At 38.4% G+C, this 14,111-nt stretch overlaps 1 protein-coding gene across 1 annotated transcript; it reads right to left on the reverse strand.

The window, feature by feature from the left end:
- Positions 1–696: 696 nt before the first annotated feature.
- Positions 697–4,353, reverse strand: LOC145978800 (uncharacterized). The gene has a single exon (XM_083111618.1). It carries the CDS (start codon positions 4,351–4,353, stop codon positions 697–699), a length of 3,657 nt encoding a protein of 1,218 aa, XP_082967744.1.
- Between the last annotated feature and the right edge of the window lie 9,758 nt (positions 4,354–14,111).

Below are 14,111 nucleotides of genomic sequence, written 5' to 3' on the forward strand. Positions count from 1 at the left end.
ACCAGATAAATTTAGACAAATAAATGATTAAAACAATAAGATTTTAAGGATTGCAATAGTGATCAATATGACCAAAGGCAAATACCTGCAACTGAGTAGGGGTCAAAATAATTAGTCTGTTAAAAATTATTTGTACACAATTTAAATCTTTGACAAAATTTCTAGCAACTGAGGAAAAAAAAACTATGTTTAGGAAAGAAGAAAATAAACAGCATTATATGAACATAAGAAAATAAGTAGAATGTAAATTAAGAGCTTCTGTCAATCGGAATATATTTTATTACAACGTTTTGTTTGTTGAACATAAATTCACAGGGTGTCGCCATACACCAATGACAGCTTTCACAGAGTGAAGGGAACATCAAAGTGAACAACTTTTGCTAGAAGCTATAAGCTCGTCAAACACTCATTTTATATGAGCCAGCAAAGAATACCATTTTTTATCCTGAATATATGTATTAAAAAACGAAACACCAATATAAGTAAATTAAGCTTTAATCTCACACACAGTCAACCAGTACACGACATTTCTCTCGCTGGTCACAGAATAAGTATCCCGCAAAAAAATACACAGAATATTTACATCAAAAACATTTACACAATACTCATATCAAGCAAATACACAGCTTACTGCTTTACTATTTCTAACATTCTCCCACCTAGAGTCACGCAAAGACAATTAGTGACTCTACACAATCAATAATGTTCATAACATGAGTTTTGTACCAACAAACTCAGCTTCTGTGGAGGGTTCACTCGTCTTCCCAGTCGAGTGGTGATGACTCTTGGAGCACTTTCCTTTTCAGGTACTGTATTTTCCTCAGTGTTCTTCATTTTGGGCACTTCGGGCAACTCACTTGACTGAATTTCCAAGGGAAAAACACGTTGTAGTGGTCTCATCATAATTCCCGTTGCAGTCCTCAGCCTTACGAGACGTACTTCACCATCACGTCCAGGTATCACCTCTACAATGCGTGCTAAAGGCCAGTCCAGACGTTTAGAATTGTCATTACCAACAAGAACCACTTCGCCAACCTTCACTTCTCTACAAGGCCTTTTTGCATTCCAATGTTGCACTAACTGACCCAAGTATTCACTGCGAAATCTACTTCTTAGTGTCTCACGAATATTTCGACAATACTTCCACCGTTTATGTAGATTTACCTTCTGTATCTCATCGAGGTCAGGCACACCTACTTCTCTGACCTGTTGTAGAAACATGGAGGGCGTCAAGGACTCAAGGTCTGAATTATCTTCTGATATGTAGGTTAGTGGTCGAGCACTCATGACAGCTTCACAATCACATAGCACCATAATAAATTCCTCATAGGTCAGTGAAGCTTTCCCTAAAAATTTTCTCAATAGTTGCTTCATGAGTCTGATCAAATGCTCCCACCATCCACCCCACCAGGCAGCTGTGGGTGGATTGAATCTCCACTCAATGCGCTTGATTGTTTCAAAAGCAACTACATCTTCCCATTCTAGCTTGCTCAACAAATTTTCAGTGCCTACAAACTTCGTCCCATTGTCACTGTAAACTACTAGTGGTCTACCTCGGCGAGCAATGAATCTTCGAAATGACTGAATAAAATCTCCAGATGATAAGCCAGAAGTTAACTCTAAATGTACAGCTCTATAAACAGCACAAGTAAATATGCAAATCCAAGCCTTTTCTCCACTTTGAAGTATAACAGGTCCAGCTAGATCCACTCCTGTTATTTCGAATACTGCTGCATCTCTGACTCGATGTTCAGGTAAAGACACCGGCATTACTTCCAGTCTTTTAGCGTTATGTCTCCGACAAATCACACAACCCTTCACCACAGAATGAATAGTTTTTCTGCCTTTCAATATCCAAAACTGTTCTCTAAGAATACTCATCAGACCTTGTACACCTGCATGACAAGCTTCAATATGTTTATAATAAATAAGCCTCTTCACAATTGGATGTGAGCTTGGCAAGACAGCCGGACACCAAAATGTTTCTTTATCTGTAAGCTCTAGGATTTTAGTTTTCAGTCTTATGATTTGTTCCTTGTCTTCAAATGGACACAAAGATTTCAGCTTCTTGTCTTCCACACCGACATAAGAATCTTTTTGTACAAGTCTAATAACTACCGTTTCAGCAGCATTTACTTCTTCTATTGACAATTCTGCTTTCCTATGGTTCTTTGGATGACGACAATTGAAAATGAATCTTCTGATCCACCCTATCAGTCGAACAATCTGTTCATATCTGGAAAATCTGTGATAGTACCAGCCATCTCTTTCTTCAATATTGGCTAAACTAGATACAATTGTCTTCTTCTTCTCTTGGGCAATACTTTCTTCTTGACATGTATACCTTTGTTCAGGCCATTCACTCTTAGCTTCTTTTAACCACAATGGACCTTCCCACCATTTTGATTCCATTAACCGTTTGGGTGAACACCCTCTCGAAGGAAGATCAGCACAGTTCATAATACCCGGTACATAATTCCAAGATTCTCTCTTACTCATCGTTCTTATTTCACACACACAATTTCCTACAAAAGTGTTCCACGGATCATTGCGTGTAATCCATGAAAGAACTGTAGTCGAATCTGTCCAAAAATTAATTGGTATGTCCCCAATGTCAAATGATTCTGTTATTGAAGTTGCTAATCTCACTCCAATAATAGCTGCCATCAATTCCAAGCGAGGTATGGTTAACTTCTTTATCGGAGCTACCCTTGATTTAGCTTGTACTAATTGCACCTTGACTTGTCCCTTAGCAATGGTTCTCAAGAATACTACAGCTGCATATGCCTTTTCACTAGCATCACAGAACACATGCAAACTCAAATCTTCCGAGCCTTCAGCAATCCACCTAGGAAATACAAGCCCTTTCAAATAATGTAATTCTTCAACCCACTGTCTGAATTTTCTTCCCATTTCTTCGGGCACTTCTTCATCCCAACTCAATTTTAACAACCATGTTTCTTGAAGAAGGATCTTCGGATACAATGTCACTGGAGAGGTAATTCCAATAGGGTCAAATATTCTGTTGGCAGTTGACAAAATAACTCTTTGGGTGACAACTTGAAATTTCATTCCTTGGAAACATTCTGGTCTCCATTCCAAATTATCTGTTCTTGTTTCCCATACCAAGCCTAATACAGATATTCTGTTATCTTCCGACAAGTTTCCTAGTGAGTTATACTCCCACCCTTGCAGTTCAAATTTCGCTTCTGCCATCAAATGATTAGCTTCTTCAATAAACTGGTGGAGTTCCTCTGCATTGTTCACACTAGTAACACAATTATCTACGTAAAAACTCTGCAACAGCTGTGCAATGATATCCTTGGAATAGCTGCAGCTCTCTTCATTACATTTTTTCAGAGCTTGCCTCAGATGGTGTTCAATTACTGCACACAATACAAATGGGCTACAACTTACACCAAAAACAACTCGCTTGTGACGATAAACCTTTATGTCACCTTCCTCATCTATCCAAAGAAATCTCAAAAAATCACGGTCGTTTTTACATAAACTAATCTGCAGAAAAGCCTTCCTTACATCTGAGACGACTCCCAATTTGCGTAACCGAAAACGTGTCAGAATTGAAGGAATTATTTCAATCAAATTAATGCCTTTCTCTAAACACTGGTTCAACGAATGATACCCCTTTTCTCTTGCAGAAGCATCAAACACAGGCTGTATCCTGGTGGTCTCACTGTTCAATTTTACAACATGTCTATGAGGTAAATAGTGTCCCTTGGTGTCTATCTCTTCAGATGAAACCTCCTCTATGATGCCTTCTTCTAGCCACTCATTGAAAACCTGACAATATTCTTCATAACAGTCATCTTTCTTCAGTTTTTCAACAAGTGTATCCAGTCTCCTTTTACACATTTCTAAATTACTAGGAAGATGTGGGTGTCCCTCCACCCATGGCATTTTTACCTCATACCTTCCTTCTTCGTCAATCGTCAGAGTTCGTTCAAAATAATCCATCACTGCTTCTTGAGCTTCAATTTTGGAATTCTTTTCTCCAGGATCAGGAATACCAAGAACATCTAATTTCCACAAGTCTGCAACAGAGGCTTCCTTACAGAACATTGAAGCTGCAATCATGGATGAAACTCTATGACTTTCATGTGCAGTAACTTTGCCCATTAGTATCCAACCAAGCAGTGTTTCCATTGCTACCAATCGACATTTTAGAGCAAACTTCTTGCCAGTGAAAATTTTACCAGCTATATCAGCACCAATTAAAACTTCCGCTGGACCATTTTCTCTATCGGAAATTTCTACACCTATCCGTTTCAACTCTGCTAACCAAGGACCTTCAGTAACAGATGTTACACTGTCACAAATATTAGGCTGATCCATGGCTTCAAAATTGCAAGCCTAATCAACTCTGATGCTAGTCAGTCTGACACGATAGCAATTATGTTCATATGGTGCAGAAAGAATGCCACCAAAAAGTGCATGTCTGACATTTTCCCATTTTACAACCTCATAATTCATTTCCTTTGCTGTAGATGTACAAATGTAGGATCGTTGCGAACCAGTATCAATGATTGCTCTTACATATTTTTCAGCACTTTCTTCTCTAATTTTTACAACTAATGTTTGCAGAAACGTTTCAACATGTTCATTATTCGTCAAGGAATTTTCAACAACCATCTGTAACTTAGTCTGCTTCCCTGGAAAGTCTGTTCCCTGCTTAGTCCTTTGACCAGAGCACATCTCTTCAACATGCTGCCCCTTGCAAATCCTGCATTTTAATTTTACCCTACAGTATCTACTAAGTGGCCTTTTTTCAAACATCTGTAACACAACCCCTTTTCTCTAAGCATCTTAGCTTTTTCCGCAAAGGACCAACTGCGTGCCTTCACACACTCCTCACTAACATGCGAATCACCACAAAATAGACACTTTGAAAAATCCCTTTGCAATTAATCAATTCAGCTGCCGTGGGTATAGATTCAGTATGACTACTACGTTCCTTCTTTCTCTTCAGATCAAACCCAGCTACAGCAAGTGCTATTTTTTCTTCATTTTCCACTTCTTTCTTCAGGAAATACATTATTTCTTCCAGACGACTCTCCAATTTAAAATCTGTGGAATTTGCAGCACTTCTCTGCCACACTCGCAAAAATTATTCTGGTAAACATGACTCAACAAGAGGGTAAAACATTGCAGCACACTTGTCTGACGTTACTCCTAACGTACTTAATGCTCGTAACTGTGATTCCATTTTGTCATAAAGAACAGCTAGTTCCAACTTACTGTCACCATTAACGTTGTGTAACACCAACTTCAGAAGTTCACGAACGTAAACTTCCACTAACACATTATCACGGCCGAAACGTGACTTAAGTCCTCAATGACCTTGGGATAGTTTTCGTCACTGAGGGGAAAACTTTCTACAAACTAACATGCTTTTGAACCCGGTATGGTAGCCTGTACAAGGTATTGAAATTTATCACAATTATCAATGTCCTTGTCCTTGTCAATTTGTTTGAATTAGCTCCAGAAAGGTAACCAGTTCTTCACATTACCATCAAATTTCTTAAGTTAAACTACTGGTAATTTTATTTTTCGTTTGCAGTTTACCGATGTGTCACTAACTGCGTCATTACCATTGTTCAACACCTGCTTATTTATTAACTGTTCCACCTTAGTCTTGATTCGATAAAAGTTACATGCATACTTATCTGAATTTTCTGCTTCGACGATCAAAACCTCTTCTTTGATATCGTCGTCCATCAACAAATCACTGTACTGTGTGTCCAGATCCTGTAATTTGCCGAATTTATCTTGCAACAAACGGAAATTACTCTGCACTTCCACTAATCCGCGCAATCACCATTGCACGCCGCTTCAATGTTATTCGCTAGGCACGTAAACGACGTTACTGTTCTTAATTTACTTATCTTTTCCATGGCGTCTCAATCTTTGCCTTACACAAAGTCTCCCTGTCCTGTCATGCGGTCGCCAAATATTAAAAAATGAAACACCAATATAAGTAAATTAAGCTTTAATCTCACACACAGTCAACCAGCACACGACATTTCTCTCGCTGGTCACAGAATAAGTATCCCGCAAAAAAATACACAGAATATTCACATCAAAAACATTCACAGAATACTCATATGAAGCAAATACACAGCTTACTGCTTTACTATTTCTAACAATATGCAATTACATGTATATCTTCATTGTTGCCATTTACATTTATTTTTACTAATAAATAAGACTATAAAAGTGACAGTAAACTAAGCAAATAGTTCTGTCAGACTGACAACTTTCCTACACAAATATTGCTTATTGCATTTAATGTGTTTGCATGAAATAATTGTTAATGATGGTAAGAGTTGTTTACACTATACAGGATTCATAGTCTGTCCCATATTGTACTACAATTCTGTCACTTTCCAACAGAACTATTAAATAGCAATTGTAATCATGAATCTTTGTCATGTGGGTGTTTGCATACAGGTTTTAAAATGCCATTTTTTAGAGGATTTGTAACAACCAAATGAGCAGAAGGAATGTTATTTTCTAAAAAAAAACTACTTTATTCTCCTGTAAGCTAATCAGGACTGGACCTGCAGGTTGAAGTGAAATGTGTTCTATTTTGCTATGTGCCTTCATCTTAGATCAAGCCCAGGATCACTTGGTTACAAAGCAGGGTCATTCCATGTTAAATCAACCATTAAATAAATATTTTTGAACAGCATTGGGAGTCTCACTATTCATCTTACTTCTAGTCGAGATTTTTAAGAATTTTTGTTCATTGTACCTATCAAGAGGACAAAAACTGTCAAATTTTAAATTTTTTGAGCTCTTAAATTTTGAGTTATTGGCATTCAAGAAAGCAAAAATCCTAAAATTTCACATTTTGAAATTTTTAAACAGCTGTAGATCATAAACTAGCTCAAATTGGTATCATTCTCTTCTGCTTTTAATTGTTTTTAATTTGAAATGCAACATGACTGTGCTATTTAAATTTTCTAATTTTTCAAAAACTCGAAAGATTTTTTTTTTAAAGAAATATGTGTTTCGAAGACATCAATTGACTATTTGTGTGCAAACTTTCATAATCGGACGTCAATGTGTTCCTATGTATTTTTTTTTTTTTGTATTCTAATATGTGTGAAATTTCTAAATTTGTTAGTTCCATGAGTGTTTGATGTTGAAGTCTTCACATTAGTCTATTCTATAATATATGAACTACAAATAACATGAAAATATGGGGTGGGGTGTATGGGGTGATCTTCCACGTAGTACACCCAACTGTCAACCTCACTTCCACATAGTACACCCTGGTCTGCATTTTGCAGACAAAAGAGGCCCTGGCGACTATCCCTATGGCCAGTATATTTCTGTGTGTTGTCCTGTTTCTTGTCCTTATGTGTGCTGAGTGCCCGTTTACAGCCTCAGCTTTTAACGGAAGTCAGAATATTTTAAGATTTTAGTTATGCAATGTTAGAGTTGTTATTTTTAATGCTAAGGGGATGGGTGCAAAATGCCTAAGTGCTGACCCACCCAAAATTTTAAAATCAAATTCAAATTTAAATATGAAAATACCTAAAATTTATCACTATTAACATCAGGTAAGAAAATTGATAAATGATGCAAACAAGCTAGAAATGATAACTCTGCAAAATCATACAAAGTTTGTTGTTAATGTTCTTGACTAGTTGTGTGCAAAATACGATGTCGGTTGTAACACAAAGCACTGGCTAATGGTTATATTTTTTGACCTTTTGAACATTAGTGCTATAAATACTGCATGCTTCTTTACTTTCAATAACAACCATAAATTGAAGATGACAGTTCTTAGAAACAGGAGCATGGACTACTAATTGCCAGACGAATTGATATTGCAAGCATTCCAGTAAATCTAAAAAGGGAAATTCTTGGGACTGAAGAATCACAACCTCAAAGCCAACGATTGGACAACAACAAGGTTGGTCGGTTCTACATTTGTGAAAGGTCCAGGGACAAGTCAACAAGAAAATGCTGTGAGTGATGTGGATGGAAGATCTGCATGGCTCATTTGTCTGTGCTGTGCAAACCATGCTTTGATGCATAAGAAAGGACAATCTCTCTATATATAAAAATTGATGGATGTGTGTGTGTGTGTGTGTGTGTGTGTGGGTGGGTGGGTGTGTGGGTGTGTATGTTTGTTTGTTCTGGCATAACTCTCGAACACCTGGAGCAATTTCAACCAAACGTGGCAATCTGGAAATAATATTTTGGGAAAATGCACCCCTGGCACCCCTAGGGGTGGGGTGGAAAGGGGTGACATGTAAAAATAATCCAAAACGATCGATTTTAAATTCTGCACAAACAGACATCCGTGACTCTATTCAATCCCACACAACGATAGTGTTTCTCGGGTTGTCTAACATTCTGGCTGATATTCAGGATGAAATGACCGATATTTGTGTGTAATCCGTAGTTTACGTGGTCGCTAAGATGAATAATGACACTCCCAATGCCGTTCACTTTCAAGACACCCCTGGCACCCCTAGGGGTGGGGTGGAAAGGGGTGACATGTAAAAATAATCCAAAACGATCGATTTTAAATTCTGCACAAACAGACATCCGTGACTCTATTCAATCCCACACAACGATAGTGTTTCTCGGGTTGTCTAACATTTTGGCTGATATTCAGGCTGAAATGACCGATATTAGTGTGGAATCCGTAGTTTACGGGGTCGCTAAGATGAATAGGGAGACTCCCAATGCTGTTCAACTCAAAGTTCATTTTGCACTATAGTTGGAATTCATTATTTTTCTGTTTAATAGAAGGTGGGGATAAATAAATATTTGGGTAACGCTGGCTAATCAGCTAGTAGTAAATAAGCTGAGACTTTAATCTGCAGGCAAAATTAATCATTTACGTTGCATTATTTTCCAGTATGTTATTTTCGTTATTTTTTATTGCTTTCAATTCTATTTTTTTACTGCAAGGCCTGAATGGACCATTCATCCCTGATGTGCAGACTATGCTATGATGCATAGAAAAGGGCAATAGTGAAAAAGAGCAGACTGTAATCTGCAGGACAAATTATAATTTATGCTATGTTGCTTTGTACTAAGTAATGTGTTTATTTTATTTCCACTTGTTTTTTTACTGTATGTTGTATTTGAACAAAATATGTCTTATGAATACCAATTTTCCATATTAAATATCAAAGAAAGATGATATATAATTTTGCCCCATCCCTACTCTCCCTCCCCCCTGGCTATCACCTGTTGCCAGCCCCAATACTTCTACTGGGGGCAGAGGTACCAAAATTTGGGCATCCTTCCCTCAACAATTGGCTAGGTTTGCTCTGAGGAGAAATACTTCTTTCATAGAAAAATTACTTTTTCCCTTATTGAAAATATACATTTGTATATTTACAACAAACATGCATTCCAAATGTGTAAAAATCTTGTTAGTATTCTTTAACTGAAACAAATTTGTATGTAGACTTAAACTTTGGGTATTTTTGCATTACTAAAAAATAGGAAAAATCACTGTTTTCAATTTTCTAGCGTTAAACTCTTTAAATAATAAAGGTTATTTCAATTTTGCGAAAAACAGTTCAAAACAGCATCCAACTTGGAAAAAGGAATTACACTGCACAAAAAGTATATGAGAGACGAAAATGAAAATAAGAAAAAGGGGTGGGCTACAGGAGTAGCCCATGGAAGAACTTGTGTTACATAACACAGCACAAGTACTGTAGGGTTAAGTTCTCTTATTGTCTGTATCAAATTTCGACCAAAAACTTTTCTTCATTTATTATTTTTACTTCACGTTTCTCATCACTCTAAATGTTTGTTTTTGATATTTCTCAATTTCGACTGTTTCTGATTTACAAACACCCCTCTATAATGTATTATTATTTAGTAATAATGATACAACCTGTTGCGCAACAGCCCATGAGGGTCAGGGCATTCCTACTAATTACCGGCCTCACTCCCACCTGCTGAGGTGGGAGATCATTCAATCAGTTATGGGGTAACGTGTGTTCAGCACGATGAACCCCAGTTGTTGTTTTATTTTTCCTTGACATATGCAATAAATTACATACACCTTGCAACCCTGAAATGTGGGTACAGGAGAACGTGTATCAATTGTAATGTTTTCTGTGCTTAGGTGGTTGCTGTTTGCCGCAAACGGCATTCCAGATTGTGTCTACTTATGCTGACGTCATGTGTGTGTTTTCAAAATGCCATATTCTACACAGGAAAGAGTGTTTATTGTTGAAGACTATATCCGAACATCCTCATATTCTGGAATAAAAGAAGCATATGTTCGAGAATAACCAACTCTCTCCTTTGTCGTTAAAAGTGCCTTCGTGTGATGGCCTGAGGTGAAACACGTCTATTAGTGACATGTGACAGATACAGTGTTGCCAGTGTCCCTCGTAATATTGTGGAAACATCGATTTTTGGAACTGCCCATTTATTCCCTTGTGCAATGTTTTTGAAACTTCCTTAAAGTTATTTTTCTGTCAAATTCAATACATGGCCATTCAAATTGTTCGTTGGTATTGTGAAATGTTGCAATGATTTACCTCAGTGAGTTCTGTGCATCAATACACACGATTTGCAACAATTTTTATTCCGCCTTTGGCAACACTTTGCTTATTTGTTATTAAAACATGCATGTTCTTACATATGTTTGTCTCTCTAAATTTTCCCAATATACAGGGCATTGTCTTGGCAGAAAGCGTTTCTTCTCATTCCATTTCGCTATTCTGTTATACGATCGTAAACACTGGGTTGAGTGACTTTTCGGACACACTATATATACACAGCTGTGAGTAATGCTATTGCAATATTGAACATGCCTCATACTATGCACAACCACTGTCAAGCAGGTGGCCAGTTGGTACTGAACATTTTGGTAAACAGAGTGGTCATATATGGTGGATAAAATATTTTCAAATTGGCTGTTGTTTCAGTGGCCATGAATGCTAAGAAATGTAAATTTCTCTATAACCTTGTAATTAACTTGAAATGCTTGTTTACATTTTCTGAAATATTATTGAAAGTCTAAAGGATATTTGGCTAGGCAGTACCAAGGTGAAGGGGATTTTGAAAGAGAAAAACTTGTAGAAAAGCAAACATTATATGAAAATATTGGCATCCTATTAAATTAATAGTTGGTTAGTTGACAAAGAAACAAATTAAAAAATTTTCTTGTTTGCTGCACTCACACATGATGGCAGATTTTATATAATGGTCACATCAAGTTTATATTTATTACCTAAAACAATTATTGTATATGATTTGTTCATGATAATGTGCAGAGTATCAAGTAATTACTAATTAGTAATGTCCCACACCGTAATGCATCATCTTTGACCTCTGGCTGGCAGTTTCGAGTCTACTTGAGGAAGCATAACAACTTTTCTCCTGACATTTCGACCAGTATATGGGACTGGTGGCCACAAGTAGTTATGCCACCAGTGGCATAACCCGGTCAAGGAAACCTAAAACAACAACTGGGGTTCATCGTGCTGAACACACGTTACCCCATAACTGATTGAATGATCTCCCACCTCAGCAGGTGGGAGTGAGGCAGGTAATTAGTAGGTAGGCCTGACCCTCACGGGCTGTTGAGCCACAGGTTGTATCATTATTACTAAATAATAATACATTACAGAGGGGTGTTTGTAAATCAGAAACAGTCGAAATTGAGAAATATCAAAAACATACAGGGGATGGACAAAAATATGAAAACACCTGCAAAAATGCACATTACCTTTATTAATATCGAGTAGGACCACCTTTGGCATGCAGAACGGCCTGCAGTCGACGTGGAATGGACAAATACAGGTCGCTTATGCTTGTCAAAGGGATATTGTACCATTCTTCCTCCAAGGCAGCTGCAAGTTGTTGTAGAGATGATGGTGATGGGTAGTGGGCTCGCACCTTGGCCTCCAAAACCTACCACAGGGGCTCAATAATATTGAGGTCTGGCGATTGTGGAGGCCATGGCAGATGTGACACTTCATCTTCGTGCTCATCAAACAAGTCCTAGACGATGTGAGCTGTATGAACAGGGGCTCTGTCATCTTGAAACACGGCATCACCATCTGGGAACAAAGTTTGCACCATGGGAAGCAGCTGGTCAATCAAAATGGTTACGTAGTCCCTGGCAGTGACATGTCCATGCAGGGTGATGATGGGTCAGGCAGAATACCAGGAGATGACTGTCCAAATCATCGCTGAACCACCGCCATGTGTATCGTACTCTTGTGCTGGCGTTCTCCACACGTACACTCAGCCAGCAGTTGGAAACAATTTTAAGGATGACTCATTCGACCAGATTACAGTCTTCCACTGCTCCATTGTCCAGTTCTTATGGCCGTTGCACCACTGTCTCCGTCTAGCAGCATGGTAGTAGTTTGGGAATTGCAGATCTTCCATGAATGCCATGCTTGTGAAGTTCTCTTCTGACTGTTTTGATGCTAACAAGGTTTGTAAGCACTGTATTCAGCTCAGCAGTGACTTTTGGAGCCGTGGTGATCTTCTGCTTGGTCACAATCCTACCCAATGTGCGTCTGTCTCTGTCACGCAACACACACTTGCATCCACGCAGGTGCTTTGCTGAAGAGGTTTTTTCTGGAAGTCTCGTAGGCAGTCATGATCTTCGAGACTGTGCATCTTGATACACCACACATTTCTGCTACTTTCGTCACGGAAGCTCCCATACGCACACCCACAATTTTCCCTCTTTGAAACTCTGTCAGTTCAGACATAATTCACGATAACCTGCACGGACCGGTTGCTGAACTGTAACTGGCCCATCTGTCAGGTTGGCCATGGTGTATACCTCGCAGAAAGTGCCAGTGACCACAGCGCCACCTACCATTCATACGCAAATCGTGTTTGAAATGGCTACCTCAGAGCAAACCTAGCCAATTGTTGAGGGAAGGATGCCCAAATTTTGGTACCTCTGCCCCCAGTAGAAGTATTGGGGCTGGCAACAGGTGATAGCCAGGGGGGAGGGAGAGTAGGGATGGGGCAAAATTATATATCATCTTTCTTTGATATTTAATATGGAAAATTGGTATTCATAAGACATATTTTGTTCAAATACAACATACAGTAAAAAAACAAGTGGAAATAAAATAAACACATTACTTAGTACAAAGCAACATAGCATAAATTATAATTTGTCCTGCAGATTACAGTCTGCTCTTTTTCACTATTGCCCTTTTCTATGCATCATAGCATAGTCTGCACATCAGGGATGAATGGTCCATTCAGGCCTTGCAGTAAAAAAATAGAATTGAAAGCAATAAAAAATAACGAAAATAACATACTGGAAAATAATGCAACGTAAATGATTAATTTTGCCTGCAGATTAAAGTCTCAGCTTATTTACTACTAGCTGATTAGCCAGCGTTACCCGAATATTTATTTATCCCCACCTTCTATTAAACAGAAAAATAATGAATTCCAACTATAGTGCAAAATGAACTTTGAGTTGAACAGCATTGGGAGTCTCCCTATTCATCTTAGCGACCCCGTAAACTACGGATTCCACACTAATATCGGTCATCTCAGCCTGAATATCAGCCAGAATGTTAGACAACCCGAGAAACACTATCGTTGTGTGGGATTGAATAGAGTCACGGATGTCTGTTTGTGCAGAATTTAAAATCGATCGTTTTGGATTATTTTTACATGTCACCCCTTTCCACCCCACCCCTAGGGGTGCCAGGGGTGTCTTGAAAGTGAACGGCATTGGGAGTGTCATTATTCATCTTAGCGACCACGTAAACTACGGATTCCACACAAATATCGGTCATTTCATCCTGAATATCAGCCAGAATGTTAGACAACCCGAGAAACACTATCGTTGTGTGGGATTGAATAGAGTCACGGATGTCTGTTTGTGCAGAATTTAAAATCGATCGTTTTGGATTATTTTTACATGTCACCCCTTTCCACCCCACCCCTAGGGGTGCCAGGGGTGCATTTTCCCAAAATATTATTTCCAGATTGCCACGTTTGGTTGAAATTGCTCCAGGTGTTCGAGAGTTATGCCAGAACAAACAACAACATACACACCCACACACCCACCCACACACACACACACACACACACACACATCCATCAAT

This window comes from Lepisma saccharinum, chromosome 25, assembly GCF_977018435.1.
Source record: "Lepisma saccharinum chromosome 25, izLepSacc3.1, whole genome shotgun sequence".
NCBI classification, from domain to species: Eukaryota; Metazoa; Arthropoda; class Insecta; order Zygentoma; family Lepismatidae; genus Lepisma; species Lepisma saccharinum.

Excerpts from the sequence above, each read along its gene's own strand:
- LOC145978800 (XM_083111618.1), bottom strand. The coding sequence starts at position 4,353 with ATGGATCAGCCTAATATTTGTGACAGTGTAACATCTGTTACTGAAGGT.